The 26520-nt window shown below is 40.5% G+C and overlaps 1 protein-coding gene across 1 annotated transcript in view; it reads left to right on the forward strand.

The window, feature by feature from the left end:
- LRP5 (LDL receptor related protein 5) overlaps nt 1-26520 on the forward strand; it is a 182958-nt gene that overhangs the window by 127827 nt on the left and 28611 nt on the right. Inside the window, exons 8-15 of the mRNA XM_060262966.1 lie at nt 2950-3166; nt 6619-6908; nt 7871-8097; nt 12408-12592; nt 18033-18356; nt 21345-21547; nt 23606-23817; nt 24429-24619. Of these exons, the coding sequence (XP_060118949.1) occupies nt 2950-3166; nt 6619-6908; nt 7871-8097; nt 12408-12592; nt 18033-18356; nt 21345-21547; nt 23606-23817; nt 24429-24619 (1849 nt within the window). The remainder of the gene's footprint in view (nt 1-2949; nt 3167-6618; nt 6909-7870; nt 8098-12407; nt 12593-18032; nt 18357-21344; nt 21548-23605; nt 23818-24428; nt 24620-26520) is intronic.

The raw sequence follows: 26520 nt of genomic DNA on the forward strand, positions 1-26520 counted from the left end.
CTTCTTCCAGTTAGTAGAATCAGATAGCAGATGATGTGAGAGACCTCTACCTAAATCCTTGGAGACCCACTGCCAGTCAGAGTATACAATATTGACTTTGATGGAGCAATGGTCTAACGCAGTATAAGCGTCATATAAAAATCCCAGATATACATTTCCATTTCCTTTATCTTTAAGTAAAGATACTACATAATTGAGATGTGAGGCATAATGTTTTGCTTCCAAACAGTAACCAAATAGCGCTATCACCAGTTCAGTCTGCAAGGAAGCTTCCAATGATGCCCAAAGTTGCTGCTACATAACTATATAACAATAAATAATATTACTCCCCTTGGTCCATTTTTCCCCTTTAACCACACTTACAGTGTATTGAAGTAATCTAACCTGGATATAATCATGGATTAAAATGGCCAAAACATGTTCATCCAAGGAAATTTATTGGAAGTAAGTTCTAGACCAAGGGTGTCAAACTCATTTGTTAGGAGGGCTGGATTTTGACATAAATGGAACTTTGTGGGGCCAGGCCATGCATGTCATAAAATACAATGCCAGGTAGTGGAGATATAAACTTTATAAAGGATACAGGCACAAAGATATTAATTTTTTACTTAAAATACAAACATGTTTAAAACTCTTGTGATAGTTTGTTTAAAATGGAAAGGTGGGGGATACTGAGATTTGGCAATGCAATTTCTAAAATAAAACATCAAGAAAAAGCACAAGGATCACAGCAGAAACAAAAAAATGTGAACTAAAAATATAAAATGCTATGAGTCTAGGCAGTGGCTCTCCGGTGTAATATCCCCCTTTGGCTGTGGATTCCCAAGTTAGAGTACTCACTAAGCACCAGTTCTCAGGTCCATTCAGCAGAGACAAGCTGGCTCAAAACATCAGCCCTTTATTTGCAAGGAGGCAACTCTAGCAAACTGGCCATACAAATGCTGGAAAGTGAACCTACTTGAACTCCTCTCCATTGAAATACATCGCAGCACAGGCAAAGTTGCAAGGAAAATGCAAAATGGATTTTCAATTAAGATCTATGGGTCCAGATAGACTACTCTGGAACTAGAACTCTGGAACTAGCCCACAAAGTGAAATGACAGTCCCTGAGAGAAGCAGAAGTGTTCTGGGATTGGAATGAGGGCCCCCAGAGTGAAATTCCATTCCCAGAATGCTGCTGCTACTCCCAGGGTCTGTCCTTCCACTCTGCACCTTGCCATTCCAGTCCCAGAACACAGATTCTATTGTTAGGGACTGTCATTCCAGTCCCAGAGCACTGTTTCTATTGCTAGAAACAGGCCTTGAGTAATCTATCTGGGTGAAGAGACCTCAGTGAAAAATCCATTATGCGTTTTCTTTACAGTTTGCAAGCTCAGAGGAGCTTCCAGCTGAATCATGCAGTGACAAGGCAGAAGGAGCTGGAAACATTGTTGGCAGCCTCGGAACTTCAATGGGTGGGGGCAGGAGGGGGAGGTCCCAGTTCTCTTGGACTGTAGTGGCAGCCCTGTAGGCCATAAGTTTGACACCCATGTTCTAGACTAATGATGGAAACTAATAGCAGTACAGAAGATGCTGACACAAGGTATGGTGATAGGAGCTAGCCTTGGTGGCTCTTTAAGGAATTAGGCAAATATGTAGAGGATATGTTCTGAGTTGCCATTAGACTATCTTAGCTCAATAGAACTTCTGTGTACAGAGAGATCTGGATGCCATGTTCTGGGGACAGCAGACAGCCTGTTTCACGTCTTGCTAGGAGATCTTGCTTGGAGGGCGGTAAGCAGTGGGGTGCCACAGGGCTCGGTACTGGGTCCCATGCTCTTTAACTTGTTCATAAATGATTTAGAGTTGGGAGTGAGCAGTGAAGTGGCCAAGTTTGCGGATGACACTAAATTGTTCAGGGTGGTGAGAACCAGAGAGGATTGTGAGGAACTCCAAAGGGATCTGTTGAGGCTGGGTGAGTGGGCGTCAACGTGGCAGATGCGGTTCAATGTGGCCAAGTGCAAAGTAATGCACATTGGGGCTAAGAATCCCAGCTACAAATACAAGTTGATGGGGTGTGAACTGGCAGAGACTGATCAAGAGAGAGATCTTGGGGTCATGATAGATAACTCACTGAAAGTGTCAAGACAGTGTGCGTTTGCAATAAAAAAGGCCAATGCCATGCTGGGAATTATTAGGAAGGGAATTGAAAACAAATCAGCCAGTATCATAATGCCCCTGTATAAATCGATGGTGCGGTCTCATTTGGAGTACTGTGTGCAGTTCTGGTCGCCGCACCTCAAAAAGGATATTATAGCTTTAGAGAAGGTGCAGAGAAGGGCAACTAGAATGATTAAAGGGCTGGAGCACTTTCCCTATGAAGAAAGGTTGAAACGCTTGTGACTCTTTAGCTTGGAGAAACGTCGACTGCGGGGTGACATGATAGAGGTTTACAAGATAATGCATGGGATGGAGAAAGTAGAGAAAGAAGTACTTTCTCCCTTTCTCACAATACAAGAACTCGTGGGCATTCGATGAAATTGCTGAGCAGACAGGTTAAAACGGATAAAAGGAAGTACTTCTTCACCCAAAGGGTGATTAACATGTGGAATTCACTGCCACAGGAGGTGGTGGTGGCCACAAGTATAGCCACCTTCAAGAGGGGTTTAGATAAAAATATGGAGCACAGGTCCATCAGTGGCTATTAGCCACAGTGTATGTGTGTATATAACATTTTTTGCCACTGTGTGACACAGAGTGTTGGACTTGATGGGCCGTTGGCCTGATCCAACATGGCTTCTCTTATGTTCTTATGTTCTTATCTCCCAGTAGAATCTGACCAAATGCTTCTGGAAATAGAATAAAACTGTATGTAGACCTTGCTTTACTTTGACATAGAAATTCTTGTATTCTTTCAAACTATCACTGCAATCTGAAATATTTGATTTTTTTTCCTTATTGCATCTGCAGGTGATAAATATGGATGGTACCATGAGAAAAACTCTAATTGAAGATAAGCTTCCACATATATTTGGGTTTACTTTACTTGGAGACTACATCTATTGGACAGACTGGCAGAGGCGAAGCATTGAAAGAGTTCATAAAATCCGAGCAAGTAGGGACATAATCATTGATCAGTTGCCAGACTTGATGGGCCTTAAAGCAGCAAGTGTCACCAAAGCAGTTGGTAAGCAAAAGGAAACATGAGATTGATTTCCACTGTTTCAAAACTGTTTTCGTTACAAAGTGTTAGTGTCTACCCTTGGTGCAGAAAAAGATCTTGAATGTTTAACAGACTGTTAAATGAAAAAATGACAGCAGCAGCAGTAGTTGTTTATTATGGCCTTTAGACCAGCATAGTTTTTAAAAAAATGACAGCTAAAAATCATATTGGAAAGTTTCAAGAGAACCAGTTATCCAAGTTATTTTCTGAATTGTGGCTTGGCTCCCCCCCAACACTGATTCCGGAAACTCCTGCGACACAGTGCCCTCCCCCCATGTGTACTGCTGCCCTCCCTCCCCAGGTGCCAGATGAACCCTGTTCTGGAGCAGAGACAGAGTTCAAAGCCCCAGGCAGGCACCCATTCCATTGGCACCCTCCCCCACACACATACAGGTTGCATCTTTCCCCTCTTCTCTGTGCCTTGAACATGACATCCCCATAGAGTTGGTCAGGCTGAGGGATTGCATCTGGCCGAAGGCCATCCCCCAGCTCCCGTGGTATGAGTGGAGAAAAGACCCTCTGACTCCCCACACCTGTCCAACCTCACACTCTGCTCAGTGTGATGAGGTGGCTTATTTGCTCAGATTACTCCCTGCCCCCCCCCGGCACAAAGAAGCCCTCCCTCTTAGACAAGCTCACAGGAGGAGTGGCTGATGAGTAAAGACCTCGCTCTTCTTACATGTCAAAGTGCTCGCCCTGTACTGTCTTAAGTGCTCTCTCTGTGCATCACCTACCACCAAAGGACCTTGCCCCTTGCTCTAAGCCTACACGGCAGAGAGCTCCAAGACAGAGTCCCCTGCTGTGCACCCTACTTAAAGAGTTGCGTGAGGCCTGAGTGGAAGTTTTTGTGGGGGAGGGGCATGATTGGGTGCTGGGTGGGGGCTTGGCCAGCTCAGGGTGGGAAGGGATTGATGCAACCTGTAGTGGGCTCCCTGAGGGGTTTTGTGGTTACGTCAGCAATGTCAGCAGATTTTATTTTCATGATCCAAGGCAGCAAATGGGACACACCAGCTTTTTCGTTGTTGTAACTTTACACCTGTCTCAGGGGGCATTTTGAGGCTGAAAAGTCTTAGGAAACTGACTAATTCCGATCACACCCCCAACAACGCCACTACCTACGCCAGCATGACCATCTACGCCCCAGTTGCACCATCGCCCAGCTGCCATGCCCCTGCGCCAACAGACATGAGCAGCTGAGTGCATGGGCACAACTGCACTGACATAACTCCCATTTGCGCTGGCATAACATGATCTAGACTGACACTTATGCCCACATAGGAGTTAGTTTGTTTCCAAAGCACTTTTGCCCCCCCCCCTTCCCCTGCCTTTTAGGATTGTGCTGTTAGGGTTTGTTTTGGAAAATGAGATTTAAGCTCTGGTTTTATGTTGTGGACCTTGACTATCCAAGTACCAGATTTAGAGCACGTTGTGTTTGTTCCTCTCAATATTTTGGTATTTCCGCTCCCAAAAAATCTTCCATCATATCCATCGCTATCAATATGTGAGGCCCTTCTCTCTGGCTTGGTTAAATGCTAATCCTTTTGAGGTGTGCCGGAGTAGATTTATGAATATCCTGTATTCTGAATGACTCTGTCCATGCTCTTTAGATGATTGATACCTCTTTTCATATTCTTCTCAAATATCCATTTTATAAGAATATCAGAGCTCTCTTTATTATCCATTTTTTAGCTTGTTCTTAATTTTCAATTCTGGCCACTTCACATTTTCTACTTTGCAATACAAAAATACTTTATCTGTAGTCAATTTTTTCAGCTATTTTGTCTTTCAAGTTATAATTATTTCTGCTGCTCAAGAGCACTGTCTCACAGAGCTTCAATGGGAAAAAGGAAAAAGAAAGGAAATCATTTTGATCTTCTTTCACATAAATGAAAGCACCTGGAGATGCTACCACTGTGTTTTAGGAGCCTCTGGATATGATACCAGGTCTCTAAGCTGCACACTGGATTTTGGTGTGAAGTATTATGCTAAGTCACTCTTTGATAGGTATTGGACTGAAGGGGAAAAGTGAGCAAACACCCTCCAACCCAGAACCATCATAAGGGCTCTTACTTAGCTTAAAGAAATTAAGTGGCAAGTAATTTACTTATCTTCAGCCATTAAAATAAGTAAGTTGGACAAAGGCCTTTGCTGCTCTCTGCAGTTGTTGATTTCCGCTGGTAGTAGAAGGCTGAAAGTATGCAATTTGGGAAATATGGGAGGAAGCAAAGGGGCTGTCATTCTGATCTCCTGTGATGTGGGTAGCTAATACTGGGAAGTCTACCATTACTAAAGGGCCAGATCTGAGGGGAAGCAGAGGGGGCGCTTGCCCCAGGCACCGCCGGGAGGGGGGCGTTAAATTGAGTATGGAGTCCATTCTGTTCAGTGGCCCATAAGATAGTGTTAAAGAGTGCTGACTTATATTTATTTTTTCTTTTCATGGTTACATGAAAATACATGAGTATTTTGTTGTGTATTGTTCAAATGAGGAAGAAATGTAATTCACCATGAAACATATATCCCTTTGTAAAACTTTCTCTTTCTAACCTCTTAGTGGCAAGATGCATAAATTATGAACTTCAAATCCCATTATGCACTTTTGACCTATTTTTATGTCTAGGAAGGCTTTCAGTTTAATTATGTCTGAAAGGAACAATCGTTCACACCCTTCTTGTCTACAAGTAGAAAGTTCCACACTGTATATTTACAAAATCTTGTCTTGCTTTTCTTCATCTGAGCTCACACTTCACCTGCTGCTTGCTCCTACAAAAAGACAGTCGTTTCTCCCCTAATTGGAATTTTAGTTACATTATTTCCTTTTTATTACTTTCCGTTTCTGTTCTGCAAAGCCTTCAGTCTGCTTTTATCCTGCTTGCTATATCAGCATTTCCTTATGGATATTGTGTATGTCACTGTCCCTGCATTTATCCACGGTGATACAATTATGTACCCTCAAAGCATCAAATGCTTAGGTAGTCGGCAGGTGAAGATGAGCAGAATCTTGAGAGTTGCCTGATAAACAAAGCAGCATAATGAAATGGAACTTCCTGGTGTCTAGTATAGTGCATTTCACATTGCTTTCCACCGCCTGTTTTGACACTTCAGCATAAATTCATGCTGCGCTACTCAGGAGTGCAGTGTTCATAGAGGTGGTGGTTGTTTTTTCCCCTTGAGGTGTTATGCTTTAGCTGCTGCTTACCACCAGCAGTCAAGCATGAATAAAATAAATATCTGGGGAGGAGGGTGGGACTCAGTAGTCACTCAGAATAATCCCAGAAGACAAATATGTACTGCAGTAAGATCTGTTTTGAGCACTTTGATCTGATTCAGTTCTCTTGCAGTCCCACCCCAATGTCCTTGGTGCACATAATTCCATTCTAGCCAGAACCATTTCTTCAAAGGACTGCTTTATTTTCTAGGAACAAATCCATGTGCTGAGAACAACGGAGGCTGCAGCCACCTGTGTTTCTTCACACCTCAGGAGTTCAAGTGTGCCTGCCCCATTGGTTTGGAGCTACTTAGTGATATGAAGACTTGCATCATTCCAGAAGCCTTCCTTGTCTTCACCAGCAGAGCAGCCATTCATAGGATTTCTCTTGAAACAAACAATAATGATGTAGCTATTCCTCTTACTGGTGTCAAAGAAGCTTCTGCTCTTGACTTTGATGTGTCTGACAACAGAATCTATTGGACAGATATTAGTTTAAAGGTATTCATGGCATTTTAACCCAGACAGGTTGTTTTTGTTAACTGACTAAACATCTAGCTTATCAAATTACTTGATAATGAATAAAATTGTTCTATAAACTTTACAAGATAAAATGTGTTAGTAGTGAGCCAGTTTCAGATGAAGTACATATGAATAGATTGTAAAGTGTGCTTCACAAGCTGTACAGATACATAGTTTGTTGGATCCAGTAATCTTGGGAAAACAGATTTTTGGTGCCTTTCCCTCACCAACAGTTTCATTTTGACTTCAGAAAAGTTCTCATGGAGGTCACAGGACCTGAATAGATTACTAACTGAATAGACTACTGTGATTGAGAGGAAGCAAAATTGCTCCTCACTCCTATGCAAGTATAGCTCCAGTGTCAGAAGAGTGGGGGCAGTTTTGCCTTCATCTGTGTCAAATACATTTACACATTTGCTTATTTGCATTTATTTATTTCCTGCTTTTCTCCCCACAGTTGGGACTCAGAGTGGCTTAGAACATTGTTCTCCCCTTCTCCATTCTGTGTTTGTGGTGGGCCTGAGGTCACCCAGTAAGCTTCCATGGTAGAAGTGTGGATTTGAACATGAGTTGCCCAGGGTCCTTATCCACCTCTCTTTCCACTACCCTGGCTCTCCCCCTGACCTTTGTGACTATTAGTCCACACAGGTCCCACAGCCCTGGAAGTCATCTTTCAAAGTCAGAAGAGACTGCTGGTGTGAGGAAAATGCAGTGAAGGTCTGCATCCTTCAGTGCCTTCCACCAGTCTAATGCTGGATCCAGCCTCTAGTTTCTAAAGTTAGAAAAATGGGTTTTCTTTATGGGATTTGTTTCAAAATGAGAATATTTCTCTCTTGTTATAAATACCTTTTAGTAAATCTTTTGTTATAAATACCTTTTAGTAAATCTTTTGTTTTATGTTCTTGAACTCTTGTCATATTTTTTCTAAAATTATTTTCTAGACGATAAGCAGGGCTTTCATGAATGGAAGTGCTGTTGAGCATGTGATTGAATTTGGATTGGATTACCCTGAAGGAATGGCAGTAGACTGGATGGGAAAAAACCTTTATTGGGCAGATACTGGAACTAACAGAATTGAAGTGGCACGCCTGGATGGCTTGTACCGACAAGTTCTTGTGTGGAAGGATTTAGACAACCCAAGATCTCTGGCCCTTGACCCATCTAAAGGGTAAGGAAGGTTTGTGTTCTCTTTTAGTGTAGTGTAGCGTCACTGGAGCAGCAATAGGCTGCAGGTCTACAAAGGCCATGCTAAAGGGATATTTTTGTAATGTACTTTAAATCTTAGGCATTTAATTTAATCAAAGGTGAACATTTCTAGTTATATTCTGTAAATCTCTTAGCCAGTTTGGGAGCATCATTGCTTGAATGGTTGGTTGACATGTACAGCATTAATCTTTCATCTCATAAAGAAATTTGTGAATAATGTTGTAGCTTGTGCTTCTAGGACAGAATACTAATTTTGTTAACAATAGAGGTGACAAGCAGATGTGAATGACTTCGTGTGCTGTTTATAACAGTACTGTACTGCAAGGCAGTATGGCTGTATCCAGTAAATGGTGACAAATATGGTCTGGGAATGCTGCTTTAAATTGAGAAATAAATCCAGAAATCTCAAATGTGAATCCCAATGCTTCTTCATGCCCATTGCCAGTTCCTGTGATCCCCTCCCCTCCTTTAAATCCAAGCATGACCCACACTGCATTGGAGCAGAATCAAATGGTTTCCCATATACTAGCAACTGCTATCAGCCTTTGGAAGGAATTGTGGCCAGGATTCACTGGAGCGTTTTTGCAGACAGAAGGATTTCTGCCTGCTGAGTGTGACTTCCTTACCTTTCCCCTCCTGTTGCAGCCAACCACTCCACTCAGGATACTGCTCCAAGGAGTAGTATCCTCAAAGCTGATGAGGGGGTGGGGGGACATTTTAGGCTGCAACGGGAGATAGGAGGCAAGAAAGTTGCACTCTGTGTGCAGAAATCATTCAGACTGCAGAAGGATCAAAGTGGGTCCAAACCTGTAATTGCCCATTTTGGAAGACTCCTGTGCACCATTTTGATTTCCAATCAAGATGTTTTTAAGTCGGTCAGTAAAACTATACATAAGTTTCCTCTTAGCTTCCTTGGTGCCATATTACATTAGTAATGGTTGAAAGTGCCCTGACCTGGATAGCCCAAGCTAGCCTGATCTAATCAGATCTTGGAAGCTAAGCAGGGTTGGCCCTGGCTAGCATTTGGATGGAAGATCTCCAAAGAATACCAGAGTCATTATGCAGAGACAGGCAATGGCAAACCACCCTGAAAACCCGATGGGGTCACCATAAGTTAGCTGTGACTTGACAGCACTTTCCATCATCAATAGTTGAAAGTTAGCCGTATATTAAATAGTTCTGTTCCTCTTGAGTGATATATAATTTTAAGTGAATATTTTCCTAATCACAGACTATGAAAGTGATTTAACTGTCAAGTTTAACTGTCTGTTGATGTCTATTAGTAATGGAGAGTATGCACACTTCTGAATTGCCCATCTTACTGCATGGAGAGTTCTGTGCAAGCCAAATGTTTGCATACAGCAGGACATGCAGAGGTGGTCATTTAGATGTCACTGGACTCAACATAGTGATGTCTGTATCAGATGAATGGTTACAAGTCCAGTTTAAGTTCACAGGAATCCTCTACTGCTTTAAAATATTCATTAACCATTCTGCATAATAAAAGAGAGAATGTGTAATTACAATTAATGTTATTCATTAAGCACCTTAAGTTCACTGTTATAAAATCTACCTTTTAAAGTACATGAACACATGTAAACAAAGGACCAGAATGGCTAAGAAAGACAAAAGGGGGGGGGGGACCTTTATGGGAAGGGTAACCAAAAAAAGTTGAGACAAACCAATAATCAAATATGGCTTAACATGCAGTGCTAATATGTAATGTATTTTGATTATGCATAGGAAATATTAAAATCACAACAAAAACTTTATATCTGTGGTTCTCTATATAAGTTCCTATACCAATTATCAGGACAAATGTCAGAATATATAAATACAGGTTAAAAGGTACAAAATATATCCAAATACTAATACATTTCAGCTAAAAAACCTTCCTTGGTGGTAAAATACAAGCTGAGCATGCCATAAATTTAGCATCAATATATTTCAAACTAATCATATAAAAACAATGTGGTTGCAATATGGTATCCTCTAATAAGCTATATGGCAGAACATAATATTGTTCCAAAGCCACACTATCATAGAAATCTAATATACTTTTGAACATATTTTTGAAACTGTATAACTATTCCTATTTTTCTTTATATTGTATTAAGTTTTGATTTAGTATTATTTCTTACTGCTTTGTATATATACATGTATAGCCTGCTTGGATTATAAATAAAATTTGTTCTAAAAAAAACCCCTAATCATATACAGCAGGGGTGGCCAACGGTAGCTCTCCAGATTTTTTTTTTTGCCTACAACTCCCATCAGCCCCAGCCAGCATGGTCAATGGCTGAGGCTGATGGGAGTTGTAGGCAAAAAACATCTGGAGAGCTACCGTTGGCCACCCCTGATATACAGAATGGAACTAAAAGCCAACAGTGATCAAATACAGGGTAAATGCAACATGGGTCACTCATCCAAGTGTGTTTTATTTCATATGCCCATGGCTGATTCTTTTTACATTGTAGCTGAGCACTCTATCTGGATTTTGGATTGGGCCTAAACAGATCCATGGGCATCATCATAAATAATAAAAGCCTTGCATACTGGCACTTTCTGGCTCTCCCATTGGCCCATGAACATACAATATCAGCCATTGGCAGGTCAGCCACCAGTCAACTGTACTTATTTCCCATTGGTTGAGTCTGCTCCTCTCTCTCATAGACTCCACCCTCCAAACCAGCCATTTCTGCCTGGATTGTTGCCAATCTCCAAGTGAGGGCTGGCATTCACTCAGAATTACAACTGCTCTCCAGATGGCAGAGATCAGCTCCCCTGGAGAAAATGGCTGCTTTGCAGGGTGGACTCTGTGTCATTATACCCTACTGAGGTCACTTCCTTCCTGCTTTGGTTCCCACTGCGGATAAAGACTGTATTTTCCTAGGTAGAGGCTGCAGAGAGGGGGGGAGATGGAAAACTGAAAGATCAGTTGCCCTACAGAAAACGGCTGCCTTGAGGCACATATTCTGTGGCAGGGGTGGTCAAATTTGCTTAGCGTAAGAGCCACATAGAATAAATGTCAGATGTTTCAGAGTCACAAGACATAAGTGTCAGATGTTTGAGAGCTGCAAGGAAGCAAAGAAGCCAAGTAGATGGAGGGGGAGAGCTGGAAAGAAAGCAACTTTAACTGCATTCTTCAAGCCACTAGCTGACATAGAGAAGTGATTTAAAGAGACAAATGCCTTCTTCAAGCTGGCCAACAGGGTGGTGGGGGCTTCAAGAGCTACACATTATGTGTAAAAGAACCACATGTGACTTCTGAGCCACAGTTTGGCCACCCCTGCTCTACAGTATACCATAACAGAACCATTCCAGGCCAAAAAATAAAGTTCACACCACAAGCTCACGCTGATGCTAAACACCACAAGACTGAATATGGATATAATGAAAGTGAAATGATGGTTTAAGTTTAATAAGCATAAAAAAATTATGTGGAATAACTACCTTTGTTCTCTGTTTTTAATTAACTACTGTTTTTTTGGATGGATTATGAATTATGATGGAATGTATATTGTAATGTATGTATAATTTATAACTCAATAAACCATAAATTAAAGCGGGGGGGGAAGAAGACTGAATATGACAGGAAAAGATGGCAACAATGCACTGCAAACAAAAGGAAAACTGAGCTTCAGCATCTGTGACCATTGTCTCCTCACCACCACCCATAGTTATTCCTCCTTCTCTCCATTCTGGGCCTTTTTCAGAGCTTTGAGCCATCGCAGCCATGGCGACACACATGCAAGTGCAGTGGGAAGCCAGTATCTGTGGGGTGGGTGGGAAGTGAGTGAAGGCCAAGGGTTGGGGTATGCGGGGGGGAAACAGCAAGGGTGGAGGGTGAATGTCACAGGTGGGGGGGGGGAGAAGTGGAGTGCCATGGGTAGTTGAGAGGAAGAAGGGGGTGGGGGTAGTTAGAACAGGAGTGAGAAATGAGGGGAGAGACACCAAGGGTGGGGGGAGTGAATGCCTTTACTTGGGTGGGTGGGAAGGTGGTAAGCATGGAAGGGCACTCGCCAAGAGCCTCTTTCTTAAGCCCATTGTATTTTTCCCACGACAGGCCTTATTCCTAGTATGAAATAAAGCACTCTTAGATGAGTGGCTCATGTTCCCTTTTAAGGATATTTATTCCCACTTATTCCATGTGTGAACATTTATGTGTAAGGTCTACATTGATCATTGTTTTTAGATTTCCAGAATAGCTAAGCAACACTGTCTTTAAATGGATCACTTTTTATACTGGATTCTGCTTCATTTCAATTCCAGGTACATGTACTGGACAGAATGGGGAGGCAAACCAAAGATTGTTCGGGCTTATATGGATGGAACAAACAGCATCACTCTAGTGGATAAAGTAGGACGTGCCAATGATCTCACTATTGATTATGAAGATCAAAGACTCTATTGGACTGACCTGGACACAAGCATGATTGAATCATCAAATATGCTAGGTATGCCAGTAGTTTAAAAATATCAAAAATGAAATATACAGGTGGCACCTATGAAACTGAATGAGTGAACATTAATCCAAGAATTCCATGTGTCTAAAGGTGAAATTCCCCACTTTATCTCAATTCGTCTGTTGACTGTGTGGCATAGTAACAATAGCTTGTGACAGTATGAACAAGTTTAGGGTGGACCCTTACATACAGCAGACTAATGAAAAACTGATTTTGTACCAAACCATGGTGAGTTACATCTGAACCACAAAGTGTGGTTTGCTATTGTGGACCAGCCATGGCTCAGTGATAGCAAGGACTCCTTAGGAAAAGAGAAGCCCTACTTAGCTAGCCTTGAGTTAACAGAAGCTGATCAGCAGGAAAATGAGCTGCAGGCTTGTCAGGATTCACAGCCAATAGCTGGTGCAGAGCCACTGACATACCTTCCAGCCCTGATTCAGCAGGTGAACCTCAGTGGGCCATTTCCAGACCACCAGTATCACCCATACCCTTAGAGTGCTACAGACGGATGCTGAGAACAGAGCTGCAGACAAGTTGACAAAGTGCATGCCTCCTGGCCCAATGCCAGCTTCTTGCTGATAACAAAGATGAGTAGTTGCAAGGTTGCTTCTGAGCTGCTTGCTGCAAGCATGACCTTTAAGCATGGGGCTATAAAAACCAGCCGAGAGAGGCTGTTAGGTGTGGATGGAGCGCGTATGATAGATGCTAAGCCACCGACTCTGCCTTCTCTGACTTCTGGACCCCTGTCCTTGGATTTAACAACTCTGCCTTGCCTGCCTTCTGACATCTAATACTTGGAGTCTGCAAGCCAGTACATTTGTTCTCTTCCCTACAAATCAGGATTCCAAAGTGAGGTTTCATCCTGGTTGGCAGCCTTGTTTTGCAGACAAGAAAGTGAACTGTCATTTGTGGTTAAAATATCATGACAACTAGGCTTTCATTAGACCATATATGAGAGGGTCTGAGTATCTCTTAAGCTTATTCATGTAATGTCAAACTATAAAACATTCCAATATTCTGGTATATTAGTAGGACCATCCTAAGCAGTGTTAAAGTTCATACATCTACCGCATGTGACGCCTTTTAGATCAAATTTGAATAATATTTAAATATTTTATTTCTTCAAATATTTTAAATATTTTAAAAAACATTCTTTTGTAAATTCAGATCCTTAGATCTTGGATTTTTCTATCAATGAAAATATGCACCTGTGTATTAGAAAAGTAATTTTGTTTTACCCCACGTTCTTCCAATGATAATGCAAGGCAGCTTACAAATGTTATTAAAAATGTAACATTACCGTTATTAAAAAATACAGTGATAAAAATCAGGTGCCTTTTTAGTTTATCCATCATCTTGGAAAACACTCCTGAATGGCTATGCCCTTACACAGGGTTTGGAAGGGCAAAATCTTACACAGTTTTAGAGGTGCAGCTAATATGCTGGGGTTGCTTCTGCCAGAAAGAGGAAGCATACAGAAGTAAACTGCCGTTGTAGTTTCTTTACACCCCTGAACCCTGCTGATTCCCCTCTCCCCTAGATAATTTTGAGACTCCTAGACTAGGGGTGATAATTTCATAACTCTGTGAGCACTAAAACTGTAATACAGCCCTTTATCATACAGGCAGCCTGAAAGACCGTCCTAGTGGCAATTTTCATTGGGACATGCTTTCTCTTGTGATCTGGGAAGCTCGACAGCAGGGGCGTCAAACTTATTTGTTACGAGGGCCAGATCTGACATAAATGAGATCTTGTCAGGCCACGCCATGTGTGTAATAAAATGTAATGCCAGGTAACCGAGATGTAAACTTTATAAAGAACACAGACAAACACAATTAAAGATTTTTAAAAAACATAAAACATGCTTAAAAATTAGCACTCTTGCAGTATTTTGTTTATTTAACCGTCTATTATAACTGACACCTTGTGCTCTGAATTGCTGCATAAAATCTGGAGTCAGTGTCTGTGCCATGGCAATCTTGAGTATGTTGTTCAGGTGTGTATCTGTAAATTGCAAACCTACTTTTGATTTATTGACACTCATTACAGAAATCTCATGGTCAATGTTTTGTGCCTAGGACCCAGAACAAAACATGGCATGGCTGAGCATTGTAAGCTTTTGTATATAAATTGCTTTGTGTGCTGGTCAAGTACATGTGAAAGTGTCGTGGCACAGAGTGAGGGCTATGTGTTTATCTACAAAACTATAGTCTTCCCAGAAAAATAACTGCAACTCATATGGCGCAGTGCAAAAATAGAGAGATAACCATGTATAATGATCAGGATCAGTCCGCTATCTGGGAAGCCTAGGTTAAAACTCCCCAGTCTACAAAGGAAATGTGCTGGGTGAACTTGGTCTGGACACACACTCTCAGCCTCATCCACCTAATTGGATTGTTGTTATTTGCTGTGAGCCGCCCTGAGCCATTTTATGGGAAGGGCGGGATATAAGTTATAGAATAAATAAATAAATTCCTTATCTGAATAGTTCACATTGCTTTCCTACTGAGAAAGACTGAATCATGAAGGCATGAATACAATGAAAAGGGGGAGGCAAACCCTGTTGCACCCCGGAGAATCCTGACATAACGAGCCAACAACTCTCTCTCTCTCCCTCAGTAAAAAGTTCATACCTTGAATACCTTGCTGGTCTTAAAGGTGCTTTGTTCTCTCCCATGTACTGGGCAAAGAAAACTCTCACTCTTTCCCCCTCTCTCTCTTCCTCCCCAGCGGATAAAGAGGGGGAGGAGCCTCAGCCAATAAAAGGGAGGCTTGGCTCAGTAACTTTGCTGTGTGACTGAGTGAGCCTGGCAAAGCAATCTCTCCCTCCTCCCCTTCCTTCCCAAGGGAGGAGCCTCAACCCATGGAGAAAATAGAGGCTTTGCTCTGTAGCTCCTGTGTTACTATAACTCCTGTGTGATTGAGCAAGCCTGGTGAATCAAGCTGTGTCACAGAAGGAAGCAAGAGAGAGGGAGAAGGAAGCAGGTAACAGCTATTTGCTCACAGGCCTGATAGGAGCTGTCCAGGGGTCTGATTTGGCCCCTGGGCTGCATGTTTGACACTGCTGCTCTACAGTCTGTACTTCCCCGAACTAGCATAGAGCTCCTCAGGTTTTTTATATGCTCAAAGATAACCTGACCCCAACAAAAACAGGAAGATTAATCCCTCTAGAATATCAGGTGTAAAGACAGCATAACCTGTGTCTTGTTTAAATTACTTCAGCTTGTTCTCCATGTCTACTTGTGTACTGCATTTAGACATTGACTATGGGCAATTTTTTTTCTAGGGATTTAGTTAACTAAATACTGAGCTAGATGTCCTTGACACATTGTTGTCATTAATTCAATTTATAGGCTGCTGTTCCCTTGAAGTGCTCATACAAAATTTAAAAGACATGAAAAACAGTTAAATTGCAATAAAATCAATGAGATAATATATATTAATATCCAGCCCCAGTTTTCCAGATGATGTCATTTAATAGCTAAATATAAAATTGAACACATATGTGAATGAAACCCTGAAAAACCCCACACGAGAGGCCAGGGAATTGTTTGTACATCACCAGTGGGAAGCTCCATGTGTCCTACCAGACAAAAAAGACCCAAACCCTCTGTACTTCAAATGCTGCCAATCATTCTGCCATAATTAACAAAGAAGATATCCATCCATAGAAAGAGATCATCTGCCAGTGTAACTAAAGATATCTCTGTCCCAATGCCAGGCCTTAAGCCAAATTGAAATGGATCAAGGCAGAATTGTCATTCAGGTATCCTCAGTGTTGTTCAGTCACCATTCACACAGTCACCTTATCCCCCAAAGGAAATTTGTGCCACCAACCTGTAATTGGTGTCCTTTGTCTCGACAATGGTTCTTTAATAAAGGTCTCACTACTGCCTCCTTAAGGAATTTAAGAAAATTCATCCAACCAAAGAGGTAGTTATAATTCCAGCTAAAGGTTTTATTCTGGCATGATTTAAGTAGTCAGAAAAGACAAGCATCTATTTTGCAGGGTGGTGGTCTTCATCTATCCAAGAACCTCAGGGCACAAACCAAACTGTGAATTGCTATTCGTGCCTATTTGTGGTTCGTTCTCAACCGGTCTGGACCTTGGTGCTTCATTTGATTTGTTTTTTTTAGTTCATTTTCCCTGATAGCCTGGTGCTGATTCAGTCAATTCCTAGGCAACGCTGGGGGTGGACTTCTGGGAACCCTAGAAAAACCATAGCAGGTTGATTGGCAGCTCCGTGAGTCAATCACGGAGCTTCTATTCTGCAACATGAAGAGTTGTGAGAGCTGAAGCTGAGCTTCCCAGGAGCACTTGCTTTGGGGGGATATAACTTGGACATTCCAAATCCAGTCATTGCCAGCCTTGGGGAGCAGATGGTAGAGAGCCTGCTGAAGACTCCCAGTATGTTTTATACCTTCTGAACCAAATGAACCAACAAAACACAAACTGGATCAGAAATCAAGCAAATCATGAAATGAAATGAACCGTCATTTCCCCCAGTTTGTGCCCATCCCTATTGGACACAGATCTGTTGTATGTCTCCCTGATGTATGAACAAGATGCTTCTGAGGCTTTGAACAGAAGACCTACGTTAAACCAAGCATCCGTGTTGGACTGGATAGGAGAGGATGTACATGCAAAAAGTTTAGCTATACTGTCATAACGATCAAATTCTCTTCTTGGTCTGTGGATTATGATCAAGGTGTTGATAGAACCCAAACCATTGTAAATAATTGGACTAGGTGAGATGCTGTTAATAGGTTGTTGGTGGTGAAAAAAACCCTTCGCCACTGGTGCTGCCAGCACATGCCTCCAGGTGCTCTATTCTTCCATCCCATTTTGTATTCCCCAGTTCACTTGTAAATTAAGAGGCTTTAGTTGTTGTGGGGGGAGGGGATACACCAGAGATTCTGGATGACTCCAACAAGGGATATTACAAAATTGTCAAAGAATAGCATTTGTAAAGGAAGGTGAACTGCCTTCTTGGGTAACCTTGTCTGGAAGTAGTATTTAACTTGAGTGCTGTGTCTGAGCTACGGAATCCCAAACTGTCATACAGATTAACTTTGAAGGGCTGAAGGAGTACTCAGGAGAAAGTCTTGTAAGGATAGCGTTTGCATAGTATCTCCTGTGGTCTCTCTGTCTAATTCACAACTAGAGCATTTCTCTGCTACTATAAAATAATATAGGGTGCAGTTCAACAGAGTTGCTGTGCAAGCTCCCTTGGAAAGAACAGAATTTTGCAAAGAATTGGTGATCGGTGACCTGCATCTATTATAGTTAAAAGTCAATTCCATGTCATCAAATTAGACATGCTGTGTTTGGAAACCAATATATGAATTTTAGACAATAAGTGAACTATTTATCATATTACCTACCAAGTTGCAATTACCATGTCTGTTAATGTGCGGTCATCTTTTTCAGGGCAAGAACGGGAAATAATAGCAGATGATCTACCTCATCCTTTTGGACTGACTCAGTACAGTGACTTCATCTACTGGACAGATTGGAACCTTCACAGTATAGAAAGAGCTGACAAGACAAATGGGAGGAACCGTACACTAATTCAGGGGCGTTTGGATTTTGTGATGGACATATTGGTCTTTCATTCTTCACGGCAGGATGGCTTGAATGACTGCATGCAAAATAATGGTCACTGTGGACAGTTGTGCCTTGCCATACCAAATGGCTATAGATGCGGATGTGCATCTCACTATGCCTTGGAACCCAACAGTCGGAACTGCAGCTGTAAGTCTTTTATCTTTCCTACAAATCTCTAACCACTTGCAGTTGATTGTTGATGGTGTGCCTTTAAGCCCTAGGTTTTCACAGCGATGGAGTATTTCTTCCCCTCCCCCTCACACACACTGTGTGTGAGTGAATGTGCGTTTTCATTTTGGGTCTCTGAGAAAGACTCAGCCATTGTTTTCCAGTAGGAGTTGAAGCACATCTTGGGATCTTACACTCTCTTTTGTACATGTGTGATCAACTTCAACAGATCTCTCATCCTACTAATGCAGGGCATGATGATAGCAAGACAGAAGATTTGGGAGTTTTGGGGGGAAGACAAGGACAGAAAGATGAAAGATCAAATCAGTTCCACCTTTGTAGATTATTATTGCCTAGAGGCTGAGCAGGCCTGGGCAGGCGTAACACCTTCTTGTGTCCTTGCAGAACTTGCCTAACAGAACAGCTATGACTTCTTCATTTTCAAGTCCCCATTTACAAAAGATTGTTTTCAGCTTTTATGTAGTTGTATCAGTAAGAAAGCCTTTGCACTTCTAGTGACCTGCTAGTTCTCTGGGGCTACTGTTTAGACTGAAAAGCATTTTTATCGTAGCTGAGTTCCATCAACCAAACTGCAAAGCCTTATAATTTAATCACAGCTGTTATACATTCAGGAGGTGTCTAAAAGCCCTGACTAGAGGATCTGGAATAACTTCATCGTCCTTGTTTGACAACAAAAAAAAAATTAAAAATCGTTTATCCGGATTCTAAATTTGATATAATTTTAGAGGTTGGCTTGCTTTGTAGAAGTAAAAAAGATGAGTTTAATGTTTTTGTTGTAATAAACATTTTCCTTTAGCAGGGAAATGCTTTGTTAATATGTAACACAGAAAACAAGTTTAAAACATTATGAAAAAACTAAAGGGTTTTTATTTTCTACGTGGGGTAAGAGCAGAACTGAAGAGGGTTCTAGCAAGCTTTCCTCTGCTCAGATGGAGCTAGTCAGACAGGACTGCATCTTTTATTTCTATTGAGCCCTCTGAAAACGAGAACAGACAGCAACATTGTGTGGTGGATTGCAGCCCAAGTCTGAAATATGGAATGTTAAGTGAACATGTTTTACATATTTTTCATTTTATAAAAGCAAATTAGAAGGTTTTTAAAGCTTTAACTGTACAGTTGTATGAAATATAAAGGAAAGATTTCTAAGAGCAATAATAGAGTATTTAGCTTTTAAAACTCATCAGAAATATGCTCTCTTAAAAACAGAGTAGTATTTCTCACACTTTATTTAATTTTTTGCTAGCTTCCCCTGTTGTGAATATTTCAGATCATAACAGTGTTTTTTTAAAGTGTAAAAGTACACTGTAAGAATTGTACTTTCCACATTAAAAGGTACTGCATAAACAATAATAATAATGAAACCTTTACACCTAAAAGCTATTAAAATGAATTAAAATAAAATGACTATGCCTGACATGTGGATTAATGCTGTTGTAGTCGTGATTTCTTTTTAAAAAGTGATCCTCAGTTACCAGAGAACTACTGCCCAATAAGTTTGCTTACTATTGTAAGCTTTATGCACTTGTTGAACAAACTTACTGCCTGAATATATGACCAAAATCTTCCAGATGTAGAACAGATTGGCTTTTGCATTAGTGAATCCACTCCTGACTGCTGCGTTACACTTGACCACTTGATAGAGAAATATAGTGGCACATAGGGGAACATCTTCTTTTCTTGATCTAAAAGGGGCGTTTGATTCCATTCCCAGGAATCTTCTGTGGAATAAGCTGAATAGTATGGGTCTGGACAAACATTTGCTTTTTCTTGTCTTGTCTTTCACTAGTTGCCAAGTGGGCTGACTTCTAGTATTTTGCCTCCTTGTTTAATTTATTCATTAACAATTTTGCTCCCACCGTGAATGTGATAAATGGTCATTTCCCTAAACTTGGTTCTCTTGCTGTCCCTTTGCTACTCTATGCTGATGATGCTATAGTATTATCCTGTTCTCAGAAGGGTCTCAAGCAGCTGATTTCTGCTTTTGTTTCTTATTGTGACACAAATCTTTTATTTGTCAGTTATGCAAAATCCAAAATTATGATATTCTCAGGCTCTTGGAAATGCCTAAATTGGCATATTAAAGGAAACAACATTGAACAAGTAAACTATTTTAAATACCTGGGTGTTTTCTTTTGAGTAGAACAATAGTTGCATAGCACAGCAGAAACAAGCAGTCAACTTGCCAAATGTAGTTTGACTGCAGTTGCAAGATACTTTTACATGAAGGGTTACCAATTTGTACCTGCTGCCATTCTCATTTTTAATGCTAAGTCAGTTTCCCATGTGAACCCCATTAGGATTAGACACTTTAAATCATCAGGTTGAGCAAATCCAGGTGATGCACCATATTCTGGGGGGTCCCTAATTGTGTAACTTAACTAAGTACTTAGAAACTGGGCAGGACCTTTTAGAGACCAGAGCTGGCACTCAACTCTGAGGGCTAAGCCTATGAGTTATGTCTATTTGACGCTGTTCAAATCTTTTATATGTAGAGGAAGGAAACCTGAATTGGTAGCTCACATTTTATTCTATTGTGATTTTTAGGAAGAAGTGTGGGACTCCATAATTAGCCCCCTCATTTAATCTTTATGGACTATCTGAAGACAGGCTAGTTTTCTTTCTGTCGTCTGACCGGCATCCCTATATTACACACTCGGTAGCAAGGTATCTTTCAATTGCTGTAATGATCAGGGAGCATAAGATTAGATTTCTTACCGAGTGACTTTTTACTGTATTTCAAATCTGAAGAAGCATTTCAATCTGTATTCTTTGTTGTATATTTTTATGTATGCCAATGAAGGTACTGAAACTGGATAGCTCTAAAGGTTTAAATTGTTCAGTTATGCAGTACCAATGGGAAAATCTTCAAAAGCTTTAATATCTTTACAGGTAGAGTTCTTTATCCAGGTTTTATCACTAAATATACTGTACTTTTTGTATTTCTAGCACCCAGCAGTTTCTTGCTGTTCAGTCAGAAGACCGCAATTAGTCGAATGATACCAGATGATCAGCAGAGTCCAGATATCATCCTTCCTATTCATGGTTTAAGAAATGTCAAGGCTATCGATTATGATCCCTTGGATAAATTGATCTATTGGGTGGATGGACGGCAAAATATTATTAAAAGAGCCAAAGACGATGGCACTCAGGCAAGTGTTTAATATCCCTGTGCATGTCTGTGTATGTTTGTTAAATAGGTGCTCATCATATTATATACACATCCCATTTAAAACCATATTTAGCAAGTCTCAGATTATGTACCTGTGCTTGTACTGTTTTTGCTTCTGTCATGAAAAGAAAGCTTCTGTTACCAACTGCTGATGACATAATCTGTCTCCCATTCTGCACTCTCCCCCACCAAGAATTTCTTAGATATCATTGCTGTGTAAAATAAGTGATTATGCTGGGTTTTAAACTTTTAAGAGACACCTTAACAACTACACTGGAAGAGGCTGTGGATGGGAAGTACACGCTTCCCACCTTTTTGGATGGTCATGCAGCAAGCAGTGGCACAAGAGGGTGTTTCATTGTCTTTGTGGTATTTTAATCTGGAGGGACTGTTTTTAAGTTTTGATGTGGAAGCCACCGTGAGCCCAGTTTTTTGAAGAAAAGTGAGCTATAAATATTTTAAATAAGTAAATTATGAGTGTTGAAACTGTACCACTTAAACTTAGCCCGCCTCGGTGGGGTAAGGCGGGATATAAATCGAATAAAGTAAAGTAAAGTAGTTAAGGCAATTTCATGGAGTAGCCATGTTGGTCTGCAGTATCTGATGAAGAGTCTCTAAAGCGCAACTGGACTTGAATCTATCCTGGTGAAGGCAGACAGAGAGAGCTTGCTGTGAGGAGGGGCTGAGGGGAAAGGAGGGCACAAACCTAATGTTAGTATGATGATTAAGAGGATCGCTATTACCTTTGCATAGTCCCTGTCATGATTCTTCTGAATAAACTGACTAGTTTTACAAGCATTTTGTACAGTGCCCAGCAGATTTTCAGAATGGTTGTCTATACTGGACAAACTCCTAGCTATTTGAAATGCAAACTGCCAAATGGGGCTACCCCCATAGTTGACACAGAACCATAATGGTGTTGGGCCAGTCTGTCTCTTATATGGGATCTTGAATTGTATTTCCAGTATTTTCTTTTGTCTCCTAGATCCATCAGTGTGTTTTAAACAGCTCCATATTTTACAAGCAAGTAAAAAAAATGCTATGTTGGATAACATGATTTGTTTTCTTCAGGAGTTTTCTTACTAGTTAATGAAGTATTGTTTGTAGTAAGGAAAGGCCTTGTAATGTCAGGGCTGTTCTTTAAGGGATACCAGGTGTTAATTGCTAAGTAGCTTCCCATTAACAGCCCTTTCTAGGTGCAAATTACAATGGAGACTACTTGTTATGATGCAGCTTGTTGTACAGCATAAGCGAAAAAGAGTTTGCGTTTGAAGAAGTACCTCCTCAGGACATTTTGGTTTCCAAGTTTGCAGTTTTGATTGTTCACTGAGTAATTTTTGCTACCTTTATATTCTGATTAATTTTGTTAATTAGTTTTTCTGAACATTGTCGTTCATCTTTGGGTATTAGATTTCCATGAATATCTGGGGATTTTTTCCTCAGATGATAAGAAATAGGATAGCGATCTAACGTAATCATTATATTACAATAATAACAAGGTTTTGTTTGTTTACATTATGACTGTTTTGATAATTTTTCAAACCATTCTTGGATCAAAGGAATTAGATTACTTGTATCAGTGAATAAATGAACAACAAGCTATTTTAAAAATGGGCATTTTTAGCTATAATTACCTATTTCTACTGGCTTTCTATTAGCAGAACTTCTATATTTAGCTGATCAGGGAGCAGATTGTTTTAAAAGACATTTAATACAAAATCAGCAAGTGGTAGTTGGCATGTTTGAAGAGACCATGACTCTTTCATCTTGCATAAAAGAAAATGCCATCTACCATCACCTGCAAACATGTTTTTCTCCCTACAGACATAGAATATTTACTTACAGACAGGTTTCTTCAGATTTACTTTGTTAAGTTGCATTAACATTAATTGATTTAATCAATCAACTTTAATACTGTGGCATCTGTTTTATAGATGTGCCTTATAGTTTCTTCATATTTATTCTCTGATCTTTCCTGTGGGCTTACATTTGTCATGAATATTTTATTTTACTATGGCTTTTTTTTTTTGTCTCACAGCCTTTCACAATCATGAGTACTCCCAATCAAAGCCAAAATCCAGAGAAGCAGCCACACGACCTGAGTATTGATATTTACAGCCATACTTTGTACTGGACCTGTGAAGCCACGAATACAATCAATGTCCACAGACTTAATGGGGAACAGACTGGGGTGGTGCTTCGGGGAGACCATGATAAACCAAGAGCCATTGTTGTAAATGCTGAGCGAGGGTGAGAATACTTCTTCTGTATGTTCTTTAAAAATTTATGGAGCATCCCTGGTATCTTTGTCTATAGCACTGTAACTTCATGTAGCCTGAAATTAATCTTATTACTCTTGTATTCTATTCTACAGTCTTTCCTGAGAAGCTTAGCATAGATTACATAGAACTTCAGTGTAATTCCCCCCAAACAGCACTGGAGACTGAACCCTATTTAATTTTAATAATTTAACAGCTTTCATTCCATTTGCTTCAATGTACTGGATGAGGTATTAATAGTGTACTGTTTAGAAGATCTTCAAATTAAAATCTTTATTGGTATAACAAAAAGTTAGAAAATCACTGCTGAATGACCACAAAGAAAGCTTGGCTCCAACCCCTAACAAATATCCAGTATTTAACTACAAGGTTGTTGCTGTGGGATTTCCTCTACTTCAGGGGGTTATAAAACATCCAAATATTGGCCAGTCATTCCAGGAAGTTTCACAGGTAAGTCTCATTTGGTCATAGCTTTTCTGGATCTCTCTATTATGTTCCACAGTGAGATTACAATAATAGAGTTCCTCTTCTTCCCACAAAACTGTGTTAACTGAAACAGCACATGTTCATACTTTTTATCAGATATATGTATTTCACCAATATGCAAGAACGAGCCCCAAAGATTGAGCGTGCAGCCCTGGATGGCACAGAACGAGAGGTGCTCTTCACCACTGGCTTAATCCGACCAGTTGCTCTAGTGATTGACAACAAGCTTGGGAAACTCTTTTGGGTGGATGCAGATCTCAAACGAATTGAAAGCTGTGATTTATCAGGTTTGTGTGTGTTTCAGTTTAAACAATGTAAAGTTTAGAACAAAAGAAATTGTCAGTGGTTGTATTTTAGGATTTTTATTTTCCTGGCTATTATAATTTCTGCTGAGGTGCAGCTAGGACTTAAGAGATTCCATTTGTCTGGGGTACTGATTAATTTTAACATAATTTGGTGATAACATTGGTCGAGGTGCTAATATTTCCCCTAAATCAGACATTTTGTTAAAGGTATAATGAATGTGCAGTCCAGATACACAGATTTCTTAGCAACTTTGCTGCTTTTATTCTTTGTTTATGTTTGTCACTATTTGTATGGGGGGGATATGGCTATCTGCTGATGCCTCCTCCCTCTGCAGGCTCCCATTTTGCCCCCTGTACTGTTAATGAGTCTGTACCCCAGGAACAAAATTTGCAGGAGCTCAGTGTGCTACAGCATCAGGAGGAAGTGCAAAATGACCACTCCACAAGATCCATTTTGCTAGCAGACCTTGTTGGATAGAAGCCAGATAGCCTATGCCACTCTGAGCAACTTGTCCAGCCCCCTTTTGATCAACTTGTCCAAAAGAGAATCAACATTTGTCTTCAAATGGTTATGATCAGGGCTTTTTTGTAGAAAAGGCCCACCAGGAACTCATTTGCATATTAGGCCACACCCCCTGATGCAAACCAGCCAGAACTGCGTTCCTATGCATTCCTGCTCAAAAAAAGCCCTGGTTATGATTATGTTAGTGTGAAACCTGAAAATGAGTACACTCATTGTTCATCAACCCCTAATCATTCAAAACGTCTGAAAATCCAGTATTTATACCATTTTCCATCAAAAAAGATATGCAAAGTGTATTCTTTAGTACTTCCAAGGTACTTGATCAGAAAAGCTAAAATTTGGGATACTAGAAAAGTCTGAAAACAGGCCATTGACATCACTACCTCAGAAGCTATTGTGGTGTAGGGGTCTCACTAGATTTTGAGAGAGCCAGGTTCAAATCACTACTCTGCCATGGAAGCTTGGGCCACTCACAAATTCTCAGCCTAACTTACCTCACAAGGTTGTTGTGAGGATAAAATAGAGGAAAGGAGAATGATGTAAACTTCTTTGGGTCCCCATTAGGAAAGAAAGCAGAGTATGTGAAGTAAAATACAAAATAAATGAGAGAAAATAATGTAACTCAGAAAAGTTTTTAGAATATTTCAGTATTAAGATGAAAGCTGAATTGTAGTGTGCATTTTGTCCAATTCACACTTATTACAAGAAGAAATTGAGAATGGGATGCTCATAAATCTAATGTTCAAGGCCATAGAACTAAATTTTACTTCATAATAAAGGTCATCACAGAATAAGCTATATTGTTTGTGTGACCATGTGTGTTGCCATGTGGGAGTTCTGTTTCACCTTCACATATTTCATCAGGCTTTCCTGGAGGGGAGATTTCCAGGAACCGCTAGGAACATGAACTGTTTGTGTGTTCCCTAAATACCAGTTTCATTTACTGTAACATTAGAAATTTTATACTGTGCAGAGACTGCTTAAGGATGTTCCTCTTATGGATGAGGTGGAGGGTGATTTTTGCCCATTCTGTGTCTCTTACTGCAGCCCTTTAGTCCTCTTGGTGTTCCAGAGGGTCCACTGACCCAGTTGGGGCACAATTTCAAAGAGCACAGGCAACTGCAGCAGGAGTGGGAAAGCAGGAAACTTACTGTTCATGCATGGTACAGATCTGCTCACACTGCATAGAATCTAAGCCTGCCTAACCGTGATATTTTGTGCCTAGTGTAGATATTGGTGATGTTTCTGCTGTAAGCATGAAATTGCTTACAGTTGTGTGCTGTAGCACACACCATTAGTTAACTATTTTATATAGCATTCAGAGTACAAGAAGACAGCATGAGGAGTTTATTAGCTGGAA

The sequence above is a fragment of the Heteronotia binoei genome, chromosome 21 (genome assembly GCF_032191835.1).
Source record: "Heteronotia binoei isolate CCM8104 ecotype False Entrance Well chromosome 21, APGP_CSIRO_Hbin_v1, whole genome shotgun sequence".
NCBI classification, from domain to species: domain Eukaryota; kingdom Metazoa; phylum Chordata; class Lepidosauria; order Squamata; family Gekkonidae; genus Heteronotia; species Heteronotia binoei.